Consider the following 19,502-nt stretch of genomic DNA (forward strand, 5'->3'; position numbering starts at 1 on the left):
CAATCAACCGTCCACTCTTGATATGCTAGACTAATTGATTAGCAGGTGTTTGTCCTTGGAACAGTCTGTCTTCCTTGGATACTGTTCACAACCACTCTCTATGCTAACTTTGTAAGATTAAGTTGACTATCTTTGTATTGGAATTTACAATTGGACGACTAGCGTTTTTACCTTTTCAACAGGACTAAAAGACATTAGCGCGCGTAAGGTCGCTAAACAATGCGACGTTGTCAACTACTGAAACGACAACGTCGCTGCTTCCAAAATCTTAAAACTGTCTCCGGAAATTAGATCCGAGCGGTTATGCAACTTGGTTTTCAATCGAGTTTTTCTTAGTTTAACCGCGTGAGCCGAATATGATTTGATATTACGTGAGCTGAATATGATTTGATATTAATGAAACGACAAATCAACATCCAATTAACGCCTTATTGAACTATGTTCTGCAAAATCAACTCGTGTTTCTGATGTTATTTTCGATTTACCAATTTTGTAATCTTTTCTTACAATAGAAGGTTGCTCGCAAAAAAGGGGCGAGTTAATTGCTGCGTCAGGAGGTAAAATCCCCGAGATGGCAGGAGTCTAGGTATCATTACAATTGTTATGGGGGAACAGAGAGTAGTGGAAAAGCCCCAAAAAGTTACATGAAAACTAACGGCGTGTCGGTCAGAAACTGCTTCGTAAAATAGTTCAGCTCTGGTTCCTCCCCCTGCCTGTCATCCCCACCTTTCGTCTATCGGCTCTTTTTATTTTACCCTGAACTGCAAACTCTTACAAAAAAGTTTTTATGAAAGCTGGTCTTCATAAAGCGACCTTGTAAAACCACTCGTTACACCAAGACATTGATGCTGGTGTTGAATTGGGGGTGGGGTGGGGGGGGGGGGGCGAGGGGGTAGGAAAAAGACCGTGCATCAATTTTATGGTGGTTTTACAGGGCTAAGCATGGAGAGGAAACAATGGGTTTTTCCTTGCCTAATTAGCCCGCATGTCAATTTTCATTACAACAAGACAATGTCAACAGTTGTTTTTTTTTCAAAATTTGTGGGGGATTGAAAAAGAGCCGATTTTTTTACGAGGTCCACCTTTGGCCGACACGCCATTAGTTCCAATATAAACTATTTTCGGGGAGGTAGAGGAGGTACGTTTTCTTTCGAAATCCAACATCCCCTCTCCCTCCCCCCTTCAATTAAAAGCCTATGAAAATAGAAAATATGCCAGATACAAGGAAAAGAGGAAGTAAAAACAATTTTCAAAGTTTGGAAAACTCATAGTTTGCTGGGATGTTTTTAAGGGAGAGAGCGTTGACTTGTTTCTGAACTGGTATCTGCCAAAACAATTGCCAGTTTGAGTTGTGCGTGTGGGGAGTTGCACCAGTCAGCTTTTGTCCCGCCACAGGTGCTGGGAATGGTGGATAAGTCAGTCCTGGCGATGATGCCATTTTGATTACTTGGTTAGGTCAGTTTTCCTAGTATTTTCTCTTAGTTCCGGCTGAGTTTAAACTAAACAAATTTTGTTATTATGCACATGCTTTCCTTACGCTTTTCATTTGAAGTCATCGAAAAGTTCTGTTATTTTTGTCACCACCTCATAAAAAAACTAAAACTCCCAAAAAGTTGGCTCGCAAAATTTAAGTCCAGGATTCACTCTTCTGCTTATGGCTCTTTTTCCTTTTCGCCCCCACCTCACATCAGAATCAGTTTCTGTGTAACGAATGGTTTTACAAAGTTGAGTATGAAGACCAAATATGTCTGCCATGGCCTAATTAGTCCGTATGCCAAATTTCATAACGATCAGACAATCCGACAATGTGAATAGAAAGATTACTCTAAGAAATTTGCAGGGGGGAGGAAAAAGAGCCCGGCTTTTTTTCAGTCCCCTCTCCCCTTCTGTTTCAATTCATTAAGGTACATTTTTTGCTGACCTTTAGTCACCCTCCTAGTCCAACATTCGTCCCTTTCCGTCTCTCCAGTATATGACCCCCTTCCTTCACTTTTACCCCTCCTCGTATTTTGACTAACCTCCTACACTCGCGTTTATGATTTCTTAATCACCACCCACGTTCCCTCCTACCAACTTCTTTGTAAATTAAGCAACTTTTTCTACCCCCCCCCCCCCCCCCTCCCACTTCACACGACCATCAATTTTATGGTGTAACGATAATGGTGGCGTGAAAGGGGATGGGGGTGTGGAAGGGGCTTGAGTGTGAAAGCAGGGGCCGATGTCAAACGTTGGAGGTGTACATGCGGATGAACAAGTTCCTTCCATTACAGTTTTGCAGAATTGCAGAACGCTGCAAAAATAAGAGTACACAGTCCCGTCTCCAAAAAAGTAATCGATTTTTTAATGGATATATGAACATATAGCAATTGATGACATTAAAACCAAAAATAGGTTTTAATCGATTGAAAAAACAATCGATTAAACTTACCTAGAAATCAATTCTTTTTGTTAAATGGGTCATAATAATTGATTATCTTCATCTTGCATAAGTTTTTTGCCAATTTAGTCCATTAAAATTGTTTACTTCTTATAAAACTCTACAGCGCTTGGAAGGTTTTTTTTCTTCAGTCAAATTTTGGCGGTAGTTTTCATCAAAAAAAATAATACTCCCTAATGGTGACCTAATTATCTAATTAATTTGATCATACTTTCATTCATGCCTTATAGCGAAAAAGCACGCCATTATTGGACAAGCAAATGAATTGGAATTTGGGTGTAACAACTAGATCTTTCCGACGCTATAGCGTTAATGAGGGTTCAATTGGTTCCAATATATTCTAACTTCCAGGGGCAACATTTTAGTTTTTGAGCATGCTGTTGCGCATAAAGCTTCAAAAGTATATTTTCCATCAGAAAACTGCCGGTAAGCATATTTTTTTTACTAATTCATTTAGTCATTCTTCGTTTTCCCGCAAAGCTCAAAAAGTGAAATGGCCGACAAAAAATGTCGATTTTTTTTTCAACAAAGGCTGTATCATTTTTTTGCCTTTTTCAAAAGCACTCTCTCGAGCATAAGATCGTTGATAAGGTTACACTGTTTACCAAATATGAAACGAGTGTTCCGCCCAGCCGATTAGTTTTTGATGTGGCTCAAAATTGGTGGCCATATGCTGAAAACGTTCTACGCATCGTACGTAAGTAGCAATTCTTAACGAATATATTCATCTGTACATTCTGATCTGCTTATAGAAACGAATTTAGTTTTGATGTATTTTCTTGTCAATAGAACACGTTTGAGAAAATCGCGTTTTAGTGTGGTATTGTTAAAAAGTGATTGATTTGGTTGCGGCGTTCTTAATAAATTATAAATAAAAAGATATTAGCTTTTATTTGTGTTGTTTATCATGTCTCGAGACGGGGCAGTTTTCATAGCGGGCTGCAATAAATGCAGCGAGGTAACTTTAATTTTGTCCATCTAAAGTTTCTATTAAAAAATGAAAAAAATTCAGAAGACAATCTGAAACAATCTAAAAACTATCATTAAACCATTTTTCTGGGTTTTCGTTTTCAAAAGTCGAAAGACATGTTTTCGATTAAATGTTTTTCTTATAAAGAAGAATTCGATATTAGATAGTTTTTTTCTACATAAATAAATTTGTTTCATAATTTTTGCTTCCTTTTGCATCATTTTCTTAACTTTTTGTGCAATAAATTTGTAGAAAATCTTCGACATCTCTGTGAATGACGGAGACGAGAAATTCCACGACGAGTGTTTCCTCTGCGACTTCCGGGACAGTTCATTCGAGTGCAACAAACAGCTGAAGAATCTCGAATTTCATCGGAAGGGAGGCAAACGCTTCTGTTCCCAGTGCTATGCGGACTTCATCGCCGAAACATGCCACAAGTGCACCCAAAAGATTATTGGTCAGTAGTGTTATTGGTCAGGGTGAGGGAGATTGGTTGATTGCAATTTACAGTATTTGTTGCGGAAAAAATCAAATTGTGTTTTTGGAACGAACTGTGGTTTTGGCTAACTTTCTGGATTTTGCTGCACTAGGGACGCGCATGATGCGGACGCAGGGCGACAACAAGCACTTCCACTTCGACTGTTTCACCTGTGTCAAGTGTCCCCCCTCGCAGAACCAGATAGGGGAGCTGCCCTTCACCAGAGTGGGCGGGGATTTCGTCTGTCAGAAGTGCTACAAGATCGAACACCCAGACAAGGAGTGCAAGATATGCGGAGACGTAAGATACTACTCATCGCAATTACAGAGCTGATTGAAATTATTCGGACAAAACTAAACAAATTGGAAACTTTAAAGGCGTTTTTCTCAAGTTGGCTGAGCATAAGACGAAAATTCATCAGAAATAATTTACTAGATGGTGTAATTTGAAATTCGTAATTCGCACTCAAAAAATTCCCCCAAAAACTGGGAGTTTTTGGTTTCTTTTAGTCAATCAAGCAGTAAGCCCAAATTAACAAATCAATTAGGCAACTTTTGAGCAAACTTTATCAAAGTGAGCCTCCTATGTAGAACAATCAAATTTGAGAGGTGTACATGTAAAACAATCAAAATTGAGAGGTGTACAATCTACTGAGTTCTGTACAAAGAAATACATTTTACTAAGAGAACCAAAAATGTAAGTCTACGAGAAAGTTTTTGGAGATTAAACCCTTTTGAAACTTGATTGGGTTATTTGAAAGGCTAACTTTGATTTAAATTGCTCAAAGATTGATCCAGCTAATTGGCGTATTTTTTATCAACTAAAAAGAGCCAAAACAAAATTCTTTTTGAGGTAAATTTTATTTCCAAACCTCACAGAACAAATTGCGCAATAATATTTTTAGTAGTGTTTTTAAACAGCTGTTCTCACAAAGTTTTGTCTAATGTCAATCCAATTGGAGGAAAACGCCTTTAAAGTTTTAAATGTGTTCGTTTTGTCCGAATAGTACGAATTCAGCACTGATCTCAAAACCTCAGATAAATAAATTGAGAGTAATAAGCCACCCCAAGTATAAACCAACCAAAAATGCGCGGAGTATATGAGCTAGACGAAAAATTAGATCATATGAATGAAATTGCATAATTTTTGTAGCTGTTACATAATTGTTACAAAACTATTAAAAAGCACTCACGTATTTTCGGCTAATTGATACTCCGGCTGGTTTATACTTCCGCTGGTTTATATATCATCAAATAGTTTGTTCACTGAAAATAGTGAGAAGCTTTGTCTTTGGGTGTGTTTTAGTGTTTAGTCAGGATCAAATCATAATTGAAATTGGTGGAGTAAAATAGAATTTTACAGCTCTCTTAGCCATAATTCAGCAAAACATTCTAGACAACAAGAGAAAATGGTTTTAATTTTTTGCTTCTTAGTATATTTTTGAGCGAGTAAAGAAAGCGAGTATTCTTGAAAAAAGTTATTTAGGCCAAGAAAAATTTAGGTTTTCTTCAATTTTAATAAAAGTTTTTAAAAAGTCATGTAGTGCCTCCTTGGCAGGGTATTATTTTCAATGTAACCGAGAAAAGATTTGAGTTTTTTTTCGTTTTGTTTTTCATTTTTCGAAAACAACTCTAATCGATTATGACTTATTTACTGATGTTCTGTGCTTTCGTCACTCCTCTCATCCCACACGCAATCAAAACTCGGCATCAATTTCAAAAAAAACATAAAAAATTGAACCCTGGTCAGAAAAAGAATTGAGCCTTGGCAAGAACTGAGCCTTGGCATGAACTGAACCTTGGCAATAAACAGATATCAAGAAGAATCGAAAAGTATATTTGAAAAAAATTCAGATTTTTTTTTCATTTTTTTTTGTTCTGTTCAGATTTTCAATGTGGAGGACATTTGCAATAGTAAAAATTTAGTGAATTAGGCACAAACGGCAAAAATTTGTTTTTTAGACTTTGTTTCAATTTTTCACACTACAAATTTTGAATATTTTTGAATTTTTTTAAAGCTTAAAAAACTAGTTTTTTTGTGAAACCAAATTTTTAGCTTATATTGCTAATTTTTATATAATCCAAATGTCATTTGATTGCTTTATTCGCTCAAAAAAAGACGAAAAATCAAAAATTTCAAACTGGTTCCTCTCGAAACTAGAAAAATTTGTTGGAAATTTTTTAACGTCGTTCGAATCATGACTGAAGACTTTTAATTTGATATCACTCGACCCTGTCCATTAATTTTTTGTGGTAAGTGATTTGTGCGGAAAACAAAAAAAATGAAAAAATGAAAAAGAAAACTAAAACACAACCGAATACAAAGTTCCTCCCCATTTTCAATGGTAGGAACAATGATTAATTTACTAGCGTTCTAAGCATTGTCGTTTCTTTTATCACACCCACGCTCAAAAAACGGCACGGATTTGAAAACAAATGTAAGTTTTTTTTGAATGTGATCGAAACTGATGCTTTTATGAAAGTGAACGCGGTAAACATATTTTATAAATGTTGTTACTTGCACAACAACCAGCTTTTCTTTTTTTATTTCTGAATGCTAAAAATGACGCCGACACAACTTATCGGTTGACGACTACTTATCTTATCACAGTTTAAAGCTATTGTCACTGATTTTTGCAAAAGGGCGTTTTTTCAAAAAAAAATTTGTCGTTTTTTCTCTACGTCAAGCCACTTGAAATTGCTAGTTTTTCGAAAACACTATCAAGAACATATTTCGATAAAATATAAAGTTTTCGATGCAGCAAGCCAATAGATAAAAAAAGTCGCACTAAAATTGAGTATATATTGGCGCAGAAGGCTTCTCAAGCAAAAACTTAAGGTCGATCAGGCAAAAACTGACCTCAAAATTGACATCCTTTGGTTGGGTAGGAGGATGAGTTCCTGGGGAGGGGTAAAGCGTTTTCCAAATCCGTTACTGAACTCGATCGTTTCTAAAAACATAGAGTATTTAATTTTATGTCAGCAGTGGCGTAATGATTGCGTAATAACTACATAGGAATATTGCGTAACGTATAGGAGTTGATTGCGTAGGTGATTACATCATCGGCAGTGAAGGACAACCTAGGCAGCATCTACCACAGAGGCTGCTTCACTTGTGCCGTTTGTGAGCACGAACTGGCAGGGAAGAAGTACATTAACAGGGACAGTGAGAGGTACTGCAAGGACTGCTTCGACTCACACAAGGCACCCCTCTGCTGCAAGTGCGAAAACAGAATCAAGTCCGACGGTAACTTTCAACTCTCATCTCACCAATGTAAAAAGAAACAAAAAGTGGGTTGTTCCCACTCTCAACTGCATAAGGTGGATTTTTCCCCAATTTTAGGAGCCTTCTTAGGAAAACAGGGAGAGAAGTTCTTGTGTCATATTATTAAAGACCTGTTGCTTGTAACTCAGAATCCTAATTAAATTTTTTGGGTAAAAATTTTCCTAAAAACCACTCAAAAACAGCCATTTTGTATTTTTGTACCAAAAAGTTCGCCTGCGATCTTTTTGCGATTTTGAACTTAATACTTCGAAATAACTGGCCTAAAAATATCGGCAAAAATTTTCAAAAAATGCCGACAAAAAATACCCACGCATGCCACTGCTGCGCCGAAATGAGGAGCATCTATCATCCAATCAGAGCCTCGAGGGCGGAGTGTTGTTCTCGAACGGTTTCCTGTTGGTTATTTCTCGTTCATTAACGTCCATTATCACGTCCATGACGTAAATTTTTTTTGTTGAAAAAACTGAGGATACCTAATAAGAAATAATTCAGAGTTAATTTGAAAGAGATTTTTTTGTCGTTCCTGCGATTCGCAGAGGACTATGAAAGGTTTTGCAGCCTGTCTAAGCATAGTCCGTTTCTCTTTTTCCCCCACATTCCAGACTGAGTTATTTTGTTGAGCGAAGCTCTTTTTACGACTCAAGGACGTTTTTTTGCGGCTAGAACTATCACGTGGTACCACTATTCCAGCCGAAGGTCAGGCTGTGGTAGACCTGACGCTGGAGTTCAAGTGAGCGCTCGTCTTCACACATTAACATCGATTACACGATCTGACGATCTCGAGGTGAACTCCTTACCACTATGCTAAGTGCGTCCCGTTAAAAATAGGTCTTTATGTATTAGCCCAGCAGAATTGATGCTTTTTTAGCCCAAGTGCTGACTTATTCTCAGAGGAGCTACTGCAGGGACTGCTTCATATGCCACTCGTGTGAGAGATCACTGGCCAACAAGTCCTTCTATGACCTCGGAGACCAAGTGGGGTTCGAGTGCACGGAGAAAGACGAACGTGGAAACTGCAAGTGATGCAACAGCTAAGATTCTAGAATATACTGAAAGTTTCTAGATTGTTCCTGGAGCAATAATGTAATTTCAATCGGAACTATAGCAGATGTGAAATACCATTTTCAAGAATTTGAAGAATATTATTTTTGGCCTTAAAACTTGGCAACTGTAAATAAAAGCTTGTACAGATTTATTTTGAATTCAAATTTAAGTTCAATTAGGATATAAAATTTTTCACTAGCTTTTTATATATAGAACTGATCGTTTTTGCGGCATGAAAAAAATGACCAAGCTAAACTTCACTGAGAGGTTTAAAGAAAGATTTGAAAAACATTATATTAGAATAACGTAGTCTTTTTAACATCCAGATTCTAGCTAAGATAGTTAGCACAATTTTAACTAAAATCACACAAAGCATTGTTTTAATTAAGGCGATAATTTGTCGATGATCTAACCTACGATTTCTTCAGAACAAACATTAATTAATAAAACTGTCGCTTTGCCGCATTGTCGTTTTAAAATTTTAAACCAAACTGAGTTTTTGTGGCTTCTGAAATCCGGAATCCTGCGCTCTCAGCAAAATCTAATGATCTCCGAGTTTTTGTGTGAAACGATTTTCTTGTTGAACCGCATATAATTCTCCAAATGCCGTCGTAAATGGCAGTTTTTTTTAAACCAATTTACAGCAAGTTTGAAAATTGACTTGCATTGATTTGGAGACAGCGTCTCTCAATTGGTAAATGTGTCATCGTTTTTGTTCACGTCATGAATCAGATTCCAACTGAAGTAATTTCGGATGTTCTCTCTGGCTAAACTGGAGTGTTCTGCGGACTGAGGTTGTTGATCGCGTGCTGATTGACATTTGCGGCAGTTTGGTGATGCGAACTACAACAAACCGGTCAGTCATTTTCTAGGCAACACAATCTCGGGTGAAAATTATTTAGGGTATAATAGCAGTCAAGTTGGATTTTTTTAAAATCCCTCTCCCCCCTCCTCCCATTGCAAAAGGAGGGATTGGTTACAAAATACAAAATATAAATAAGATTAACCGTTGAATTATAGTTATTTAAGGGGTGGCCATTCTTTACTAGGTACCGGCGGGGGGAGGGGGGAGGGGAGAGGGGATAGTTAACAAGATGCGAAAAGGTTAAGATAATATAAACTTCTGACGGGGGAGGGACAAGGTAAAAGAAGAGACATTCAATGAAGTTATCCTTATTTTGAAGTTATTCTTCAATGAATTCATTCTTCTTTCTTTATGCAAAAAGTCACCCGGTAGTGTTGTGTTGGTTGAAGTAGGAAAGGTAGAATCTCCTGTCGTGTCTGCTGGAGTCAAATGGCCTCTCCGATATGTTGAACATGGGCACTCTGGCCACATACACGATGAGAGACAGGGCTTCCTGCTTCAGCTGGAACACCATGCCCTCCTGTATACGAAACAAGACTCCTTTTAACAAATCAATTATGGCAAATAAGCTTCTTTCAATCAATTTGAAACAATTTCTAAGACGGATTAAATCTCCGCTTACGCGTTAATAGTGCGAAACCAATCGCGCGTTAATTGTCCCAAATTGGCCAAAATGGCCATCTTTAAACCCCCATAACTTTACAAAAAATGATCACAGGTGAAATATCTTTTCAAATTTAAGCTCAGGACAACAATACGCGTTTTGAATGATATAAAAAAACCGTTAAAAATGGCTAGTTAAACAATTTGTCGGATAAAAAACATTTAGTAGATTCCATAGGGGGAAAAAGATCATTAAGTAGATCGATCCCTTTTATCTGAGATGGATTTTTTTTCCAGTCTAACCCACTCAAAGGGTTTAAACAATTGTGGAGGGAGCCAAAATGATAAGTAACGGATGAAATTAGCATCCCTACTCCGTCCGACTTCAAAATAGAACAAAATAAGATCTTCCGCCCCAGCCTATAAAATGGATTATGCTTGATTCTTGTCCGTGGAAAACTTAGAACCCTTCTGAACTGAATTGCTTTTTTGGGGGGGGGGATTTGTTTACTTGGGCCGCAGAAGTTTTCACAATTTATCTTGTTTATTTTTTTATTCCAAAAGAGACTGCGCAAATGAAGTGAACTTTAGTTTTCACAGGCTGTGTAGGATATAAGCAACATTTACATAAAGTGCTGATTTAAAGTATCCGGACAAAACGCATAAATATTGAAAATTGAAACGCGTTTTTCTCAAATTGGGCTGACTTTAGACAAAAAGTAATAGGACAAGCTTCCTCAGGGTTTTAGCAGAACTTTAACGATGCAATTTGTTTTGCAAAAGTCAGGCCCAAAATTTTACTCGAAAAACGCATCATTTTGGACTTTTCAGTCAATTAAAAGTTACACCAAAACAAGGAAATCTATTTCTGTCAAAAATCTACAAAAACGAGCCTTCTAAGGACCCAAAAAAAATTTTGACTTTTGCAAAACAAATTGCATCATTAAAGTTCTGCTAAAACCTTGAGGAAGTTTGTCCTATTACTTTTTGTCTAAAGTCAACCAATTTGAGAAAAACGCGCTTTAATTTTCAATATTTATGCGTTTTGTCCGGATACTTTAAATCAGCACTTAATGTAAATGTTGCTTATATCCTACACAGCCTGTGAAAACTAAAGTTCACTTCACTTGCGTAGTCTCTTTTGGAATAAAAAAATAAACAAGATAAAATGTGAAAACTTCTGCGGCCCAAGTGAACAAATCCCCCCCCAAAAAAGCAATTCATTTCAGAAGGGGTTCTAAGTTTTCCACCGACAAGAATCAAACATAATCCATTTTATAGGCTGGGGTGGAAGATCTTATTTTGTTCTATTTTGGAGTCGGATGGAGTAGGGATGCTAATTTCATCCGTTACTTATCATTTTGGCTCCCTTCACAATTGTTCAGACCCTTTGAGAGGGTTAGACTGGAAAAAAATCCATCTCAGATAAAAGGGATCTACTTAATGATCTTTTTCCCCCTATGGAATCTACATAAGATTTTTTACCCCCTTAACTAAATACAGTATTTTAGCACTAAAGCTTTGTATTGTGAAATCTAATTTTGATGCGTTCTCATTGATCGAAAGTTTCACTAGCCTGATCTGCTTAACAATCTCCCCCATTCCTTGAAAAGGGAGAGATTGTTACACAGATACGATAAAAGTTCCATCCGCCCAATAAATTGTCACAAATAGTACCGGTTAAGAAAATTTGACAAAAAAAAATTTTGACTGCTTGATTTTTGGCCCCCGAGAGCCAATTTAAAATAGGTAGGTAAGTGTTGAAAATGAAGTCGCATAGGAATTTTACAAAAATTGGTCCCTTGTGAAATATTTTTTAAATTGAACTGAACACAACAATATCTTTCTAATGATGAAAAAAAAAATTGCCCAAAATTGCTGGTTAAAAAAGTCAAAAACTGTCTGGAGAAAAAACGCCCAAGCACAAACATTTCTTCATTTTCTTCAAATATTTTTTGTCATAAAAGTTTTTTGCTAACAAATGTTATTGCGATCGCTGGAACAGGTCAAAAAAAAGAACAACCAAGCATACATTTAATTTGTTTTCAAAAATTGGATCAGAAAACAGTGCAATACAAAAAATCAATTGACATTATGGTAAAACCTCCAACTAGCAAGCACTTTTGTCCCAATAAGTCATTCATGGAATATTCGCATATTCGTCACGCTTGGATTCGATGTTTATTCAGACCTTATTTGAAAAGTTATATAATCTAAACGGTACCATTGTCTTGAGCTCAGATGTAACAGAGGTGAAACGGAGCTTCACATCACTTGCAATAGAATGCAAGTGCAGCGTTGCAAGCTAACAAAAATAAAGATAAAATTAAATTATCAAAAAAAATGGGAAAAATAGAAAAGGTTTCAGAAAAACTGTCAAAAAACATAATCACCAACATAAAAAAAACGCTTTGTATTTACCGAGCGGCCCCTAAGCCAATAGAAAATGGGTAGACGCCTTTGAAGCGACAAAAAACTTTGCATCTAAGCCAATATAACAAAACGAAATTATTCAGTTCAAATTAAGTTTGTGGCAAAGACGGAAAATCAAAGAAAATATACAACGTCGAGGCTATTAGTTTTGAAAAATACTGAAATGAATCAAAAACCTTTTCAACGACAAGAAAAAAAGCTATAGTAGAAAAAATTCTTCAAAGTGGCAACTATGCCGAGACTCGATCACCAGACCTAAGTTTTTACACAGGCATCTGCATTACTTCCAGGCCAATTAGAAAAGCACCTGGAAGTTGTTCAGGTTCTATAATAATGGAAGTACGAAAAACAAGTAAGTATTTTGTAGACAAGTTGCTTACGGGAAAAACTTCTTGTTCCCAATTACAAGGCACTTGCTCTCACAAGTGTAAAAAGAGATTACATTTGAGATCTTTTATCTTTTTTCTACAGTTGTGGGGTTTTGGAAAATGCTAATTTGGCTCAGCTGGGATAATCAAAGTGTGATATATCGCGTTTTTATAAAAATAGCTTGCAATAAATATCAGTCTGAATTGAATTGAGGCAATTTGGTCTAGTTTATAGGCCATCAGACGCAAAATATATCACTTTCTACCTTGGTACATAGAATTTGGGTGGCTAAAATGTAGGAAAAAATTTACACAAAAAGCCGAACTTTTCGCTTTCATTTTCAAACATGTTCAAACATGAATTTTTTCAAATTCTTAAGGAGCAGTAGAAACATTCGAGGCTTCGCTTTGATACAAACAGCATTGTCAAAATTTAATGTCTGTTCTTATTCACAGAGCACAGCCAAGTTCAACCTAACTTATAGCTGCTTTTGAGGTGTCTTGAAATCAATTTGTCGTTCATGTTCTTGAGAAGCTTAATTTAAGTCACTATCTTACCATCTATCAAAACTTAACTGCAAACAGTCGTAGTCTGATTGTGCCATTTTTGATTGTTCAGTGTTTTAGCATATATAGTATGTTTAAACAAGAAAAACAAACCATACATTTTTTGTAAAACAAAGATATATTCCTTGTGATTGATAGCCAGGGGGGTCGAATGAGCCTTAAATTTTTTTAAATGCGCTTTTGGTTTCAATACATACTCATTTTGAGGGGGTATTTGATCGGTTTGGTCTAAATTTTCCACAAAATGCCCATCACGGTGTTTTAAAAGAGCTCAGAAAATCAATTAAGTCAATTTAAAAAACAGATTTTCAAAATTTTTGAAATTTTTTTGAAACTCCTTCGAAAAAGTCTAAATCCGCCCCTGAATAGGGCAAAGTAAACTTACTAGCTGAAAGTTAGGCTTGTTTGGTCGCAAAGTGTATTTTAATGCGAAGCAGCATAAAATAAAAAATTCTATACCGACTCAAAACCAATTAGACCTAACCTTGGTTTTTGAGCTCTCTCAGGAAATTTATAAGACAATGCGAAAAAAAATTGTATTTAGAAATGAAACACTTTATGAAGATAAACAATGAAGGCTATCGAATGAATACAGTCAAATTCAAATTCAATGTTCCCAGTGTTTTCGCTGCGATGAAATTTTTTCTCCAAATAGAACAAAATAGATTAAACAGAAATCATTTAGCGTTTTCAATTACAAGAAAAAAATTTTTACGAACATTTTGAAAAAATTGATAAAAACGTCAGAACTTTGACTTAAGTTATGATTAAAACCGTGATTCAAATTTGAATTCAGAGAATCAAGGTTGCAACTTCCAAATACCCGCCTCCCCCGTTGAAGCTAACCTGCAATGGTCTGTTGGGTACAAAATTGGACACAAGCTCCCATGAATTGGACATGGTATGATCAGTCACCACAGGCTCAGGCTTCAGAAACTTCTCCAGAAAAGCACGCGGGGTGAAGTTCAAAGTGATGCACGATTGAAGATGCTCCAACAGGTCTAAAATGAGGCGAGGAGCTCTTTTTTAAATTGTTAGTCATAGAAGACCGATCAAATTTGTAGAAAATGTTATTTTTATTAATAGCATTGCATTTTTGTCGAACTTTTGTTAAGTTCTCCTAATTTTAGCAAAATTTTCTGCGAACTGTACGCACATTTTTTGAATAAAACTTTTTGAGATAAGAGATTTTCAAAATGAAATCTGCAATTTTCTCCGTCATTGTTTGGACATGAAAAAAGAAACAATTGCAAGCTGGTCTAGCAAAACAAAATTTTACACCAAAAAACGAAACGGTGAAGAAAATTTGACAGCCATAATGAGGCAGTTATTTGATAAACTAGCAGAGTTTAGCTTAATATAAACTTGAATTTTGAATTTCGAAGTGGACAACCATTTCATCTGATTGTATGGAAAAGGAGGGAATTCAATTGAGAAAAAGGTGAGTGATTGTGCCTGATTGGCGGTAGAGGTGAGTCTGTCTAGTCACTCGCAGGTACTTGAGGAGAGCACGGGCCATGCTGGGCCAGATGGCCACTGCTGCATCTCTAGAGGACAGAGTGAGCATGGAGCGGGTGTCGTTGTTGTCACAGCGTCTGCAAATAAAACAAAACTGTTTGTATCACAGCGAAGCCCTGAGTGGTACTTATTTATTTGAAGCAGAGAAGAAAAAATGTTTTCAAAAAAATTGAAAATTTTTTGAAGACTTTCGTACTAACCGCAGACAAGAAGTACTAGGTACCACCAAACATTGCTTCAATTAAATGGTTCCCGAGTTAATAATTCCAAACTGCCAAACTGCGAAAATTTAAAACTCCAAAACATCACAAAAAAATTGTCTCAGAAGAAAAAACTTTGGTTTTGAGCTCAAGACATTAATTTATTTCATTTTGTATCAAAATTTGCGTCAAAAATAGTTTGCTCAAAAATAGTTTGCTTAAAATTTTTTTACGAACATTTTGAAAAAATTGATAAAAAGGCCAGAACTTTGACTTTTTTTTGGTTTTGAGCTCAAGACTTTTTTTTGAAAAAATTTTGGTTTTGAGCTCAAGACATTAATTTATTTCATTTTGTATCAAAATTTGCGTCAAAAATAGTTTGCTCAAAAATAGTTTGCTTAAAATTTTTTTACGAACATTTTCAAAATATTCTGGATAAAAATCGAGCGCCATATTTCATCATTTCTTCGAAAGAAGCCGGAACAAAGTGTTTTCTGTTGGCCAACTTTCAGTTTCAATCTTTTGAAAATCAATGCATCGTAAATACATTTAAACAACCAAAAAAATCAAAGGTGATTAAGCTTGGCTTACAATTTTCACCCAACCATCGTAAAAATTTTTCACCCAACCAGCGAACATCATAAGGCTAAAAAATCAAAAATTATTCAGGAATATGTAACTGAAAACGAGTAATCTACCTCCATTTAAATATTCGGAGTTGCTACCAGTTATTTTTTTAATTAAAATTAAAAATAATCTTAAAAAAATTATATTTTGAATCTCAGGAATCTAGCGGGTTTTTCGGTTTCACAAGTTCTTTCATATCCCATTAGGTTTTGAAAATTCCGCTCTACAATTTTGTATGCAGTTGAAAACATCTTGGCCGGGATGGGCAAAAAAATGGTAAATGGTTTTAACAAAAAAAAAGACTTTTTAAAAGTTCTATAGGATGCATAATTCAATCCCCCCAGTAAAGTAGATTTCAAATCTTATGATTTTAACAAAATTTCTTTTTTTTGCAAAAACCATTTACTATAATAGCCGCCAGCCCCGACCAATAAATTCAAATAAATATTTCCGAGAAAGTCAGTCGAGGATAAGCTCAGGATAAACAAGGCGGATAAGGGATAAACAATATTTCCATGATCAGGTGATAATGCAAGATAAATGCGAGATTCCTCAGGTTCCAGGTTCTTTTTCTAGGGTGAAATTACTCATATTTTGTCTGTTTGGGGTTAACTGCGATAAAAAGTCAATTTTGAGGTCGCACTTTAAAGTTTTTTTTTGGGAACTTGCAAAAAAAATTTAAAAAAATAATCTAATTAAACAGAAAAAGTCTTTATTCCGAGTTACACAACTGACATGGCAACAGTAGTTCTGAAAAATTAAACGAAAGATTTTTTTTGCAATTAAATTGAATTTTAATTGATTGAAAATGGAATATTTTGCTACAAAAACAAGTTTCATATTAATTCAAAATAGATCGATTATAATCTATTATATTGGGATTTTATTGCCTAAAAAATACTATATAATAGTCTAAATAATAGATATGCAGGAAATACAGTTGTTTTTCAGCAAATAAAAAACAATCTTGGCGCGCTCGTTTTTATTCCTATTTTGAAACTGGGCATAATAAGTTAAGTAGCAAAATGTGGGCAGGTCGTAAACTAGACACGTCGTAAGCCAATCAATCAGACTCGCAAAAAAACTTTCGCAAAAATTTTGTTGTTTCGTAGAGTGCTGACTTGAATTATCCGGACAAAAAAAACTTTAAACTTCAAACGCGTTTTTCTCAAATAGACAAACTAGACAAAAACTGAAGAGAGCAAAAGTTGTTTAGAATTTCACCAAAACTGATATGGTGCAATTTTGTCCCCAAAATTCCTACTAAAATTTTAACCCAACAATGGGTCATTTTGGCTTTGTGCAGTTGATCAAGAATTACGCTGTTTCTACCAGCTTAATTGATGAGAAAGTTATACCAAAATAAGTCGCTAACACAGTCTAACAAAACAGTTCAACAAATTCAACAAAAATCTAGAAAGAGTTTTTTTTATCTCACGTCTAAATGGTTTAGGGCGTTTCTATTTTATGACCGCCTTTCGCCAAAAGCACCTTTAAATTTTGCAAAAACTAAAGTGTGGATAGACAAAAGTTTTGATAATAAAAGTGTATATTTTAGCAGACATCCCCTTAACTCTCCAGAGTTAACAAGAAGCGGCTTAAGACTACGAAGCCCTTTGTCGGTTCAATATCGTCAGTTGGCGCGCTACGCCAGCTTTTTTGCAAATCGTCCATCCGATGGCTAGTTCCAGAGCAAAACGTTGTAATTGCGACTAGTAATGCAATCTTTGAATCAATTAAGTTGCCTCGATTCAGCTAATATGAGTTCTGCGCAGGATTAATACGAGCACGCTGCGCATGTATTGGAAACATCACGCCCCTATATCACCGCAAGCTGGTGAATTGATAACTTTCAAACGCTGAAAAGTTCACAAAAACAATCACAATTGAAATATCTTTTTCTATCAACTCAAGGCAAAAAACTTCGAGAGAAGCTACAAAAATTTGGCAACTACAATTTTTGCTAGGATGTACATTTCCAGATCAAAGCTTTTGCTTCATTTTAAAACTTTTGTTTTCGCCTAATATAGCTGCTCCACTCACTTGAGCTTTCAAGAGCGAAGTGTTATCTTTGCGACTAGTAATGCAATCTTTGAATTAATTATGTTGCCTCAATTCAGTATAAAAACTTTTTTTTTCAATTCAGGTTAACAAAATCTTAGCAATAGCAATAAAAGTTTGGCGGCAGTAAAAAGTCATCACGAAAAAAATCAATAGTTGAAATCCAAAAAACGGACAAAAAAAACTCTCGTAATTTATTTAAAGCCAAATTGTTGGCAATATTGGTGGCCTTGAGCAGTTGAATCGGTTAAAACTTATAGCTTTTTAGGTTATTTAATTTTCCAGAAACCGTTTCTACGTGTGGAAATAGGTAATAAGCTGAAATTCTACGTCAAAATGAGCATTCTTGGGTTAATTAACTTCGTTCAGATTCGTTGACCGAAAAGATATTGCCAACAATTTGGCATTGACTAAATAAATGTTACCTTATATGATAGAAAGCCTCCTCCACAGCCACAATAAGCCTCGCTCTCCTCTTGGACACCTTCACTTCATACTCTTGCTCCTCGTAGAATCTCTCGTTTCTACTCCACTCCCGCCGCCGCGCACTGGCCGCCATGATAGCACGGGAGTTTGAAATGAGACTTGTGGATCCACCCGCCGCTGCTGCTGCTGCTGCTGCTGCGCTACGGGAGGCATCGCCAGGTTGTCCAGGGGTCGTGGCAGTGTTGGATGAAGTGGGCCCCGGGGTTCCGTCGATGTCGTAGACTTGATACTTAGTGCCAGAGTTGTTGCCGGCGGCGTCTGATTTTCGGGACGGAACCTATCACAGTCGTATATCAAGAAGTATGATTCATGAGCTTAAATGGACCCCCTCACCAACCAAAGGTCTCGCCTTTGGTATTATTTGATGACATTCATTTTAGACCAACCAATCCTAAACTTTTCTAAAGGCGCCTTTGGCGCCAATATTTACTAACTTTGAATGAAAGTGCGCGCCGAAAAAACGCAAATTTTTTTTGTCAAAATTTTTCAAAAAGTGCCAAAACACGGCATTTTTGACCTGTTTTTTTTTTTAGAAATTTGACTGCGGCGCAAAATTTTTGGCCAAAATAATGTTTTTATGGTGTTACGGGAGCGTTCGGAAAATCAATTTAAACACTGTTCGAGCATTTTTTGAAAATCCACCCTCTCGAGAAAATCCTAGATCCGCCCCTGCTGTTTGATTTGACTATTTATGTTTGCACTGAATGAAACTTGAAGTTATGAAATCAAATTGTGTTGACTTGACATGTGGACTACCGGATATGTCGGCCAGGAATTTTTTTTCAGTACTAGTTCAGGAAATTTTTCAGATACAGTTACTTAGAAATACAGTTTTCATGTATTTCTAAGTATTTCATAAGCTTTAATGTTTCAGTTGACCTTGAGTAGGTATGGGTTGTAGATTGGGAAGTCTCTGTAGTAGTTCTGCAGAATCCACAGAGCACTGTTCTGGATGCTCAGTCTACCCACACTGTAGAATTTACTCTCTCCGTCTGTATTGCGCACCACCTACACACAACACAACTCCTCTGGATCATTTTCTGAAGTTCCCAAGTTTGTTTTAGTCGAAGTTTGAATTTTGTTGCATGGCGTGGTGGAGAATTTGTAATAATTGTGCCCAGCAATCATATGATTGCGGGTTGAAATCATATGTGCATTGCAATTTATAATGTGAGCTCTTGTAGGACAGCCATGGCTTAGTTAAACCTAGAATATATCACCTCCGGTTTGCCTCTTGCTTTTCAAGGTTTGTCTCATCAAATTGTAGAATTATTTGCTCGTACTGGACTAATAAGTGATTATAGAACGAATAGAATAGAAATCACAGTAATGGATTAAAATAGGTTTTAATGGACTATAACAGATTACAAAGGATTATAAAAGTCGGAGCTGGATTTTCAAAAAACTTGACATAAAACATTCGAAACTGAACATTGCATTCGCTTTGTTTTGTTTTACATTTGGCTACAGCAAAAAGTTGTAATGTTTACCACTTGGCTTCTGTGTGTTTGTCTCCCATCTTCTCAAAAAATCAACTTACTTCCCATCATTCTTACTTTC

The 19,502-nt window shown here is 36.1% G+C and overlaps 2 protein-coding genes across 2 annotated transcripts in view; one reads left to right on the forward strand and one right to left on the reverse strand.

Annotated features, from left to right (window-relative positions):
- Positions 1–3,198: 3,198 nt before the first annotated feature.
- On the forward strand, positions 3,199–8,402 carry LOC134840085 (four and a half LIM domains protein 2-like). Its single transcript, XM_063855772.1, has 5 exons — positions 3,199–3,395; positions 3,660–3,864; positions 3,998–4,185; positions 6,936–7,131; positions 8,039–8,402. Exons 1-5 carry the CDS (start codon positions 3,345–3,347, stop codon positions 8,191–8,193), a joined length of 795 nt encoding a protein of 264 aa, XP_063711842.1. The 5' UTR covers positions 3,199–3,344; the 3' UTR covers positions 8,194–8,402.
- Positions 8,403–8,441: 39 nt separating this feature from the next.
- The window catches only part of LOC134839033 (vang-like protein 2-B), a gene marked incomplete in the record, with an annotated part of 45,645 nt that continues 34,584 nt past the window's right edge, over positions 8,442–19,502 (reverse strand). The window contains 6 exon segments of the mRNA XM_063854429.1: positions 8,442–9,057; positions 9,445–9,599; positions 13,897–14,051; positions 14,506–14,645; positions 17,882–18,219; positions 18,822–18,950. Coding sequence (XP_063710499.1) covers positions 8,982–9,057; positions 9,445–9,599; positions 13,897–14,051; positions 14,506–14,645; positions 17,882–18,219; positions 18,822–18,950 — 993 coding nt within the window.

This window comes from Symsagittifera roscoffensis, chromosome 2 (assembly GCF_963678635.1).
Source record: "Symsagittifera roscoffensis chromosome 2, txSymRosc1.1, whole genome shotgun sequence".
In the NCBI taxonomy this organism is placed as follows: Eukaryota; Metazoa; Xenacoelomorpha; order Acoela; family Convolutidae; genus Symsagittifera; species Symsagittifera roscoffensis.

What these genes read in the sequence shown, in the direction of transcription:
- LOC134840085 (XM_063855772.1), top strand. Translation starts at nt 3,345, where the DNA reads ATGTCTCGAGACGGGGCAGTTTTCATAGCGGGCTGCAATAAATGCAGC. An exon ending in GCTGCAATAAATGCAGCGAG is followed by an intron (nt 3,396 to 3,659) that starts GTAACTTTAATT and finishes ATAAATTTGTAG; the next exon opens with AAAATCTTCGACATCTCTGT. An exon ending in AGTGCAAGATATGCGGAGAC is followed by an intron (nt 4,186 to 6,935) that starts GTAAGATACTAC and finishes TTGATTGCGTAG; the next exon opens with GTGATTACATCATCGGCAGT.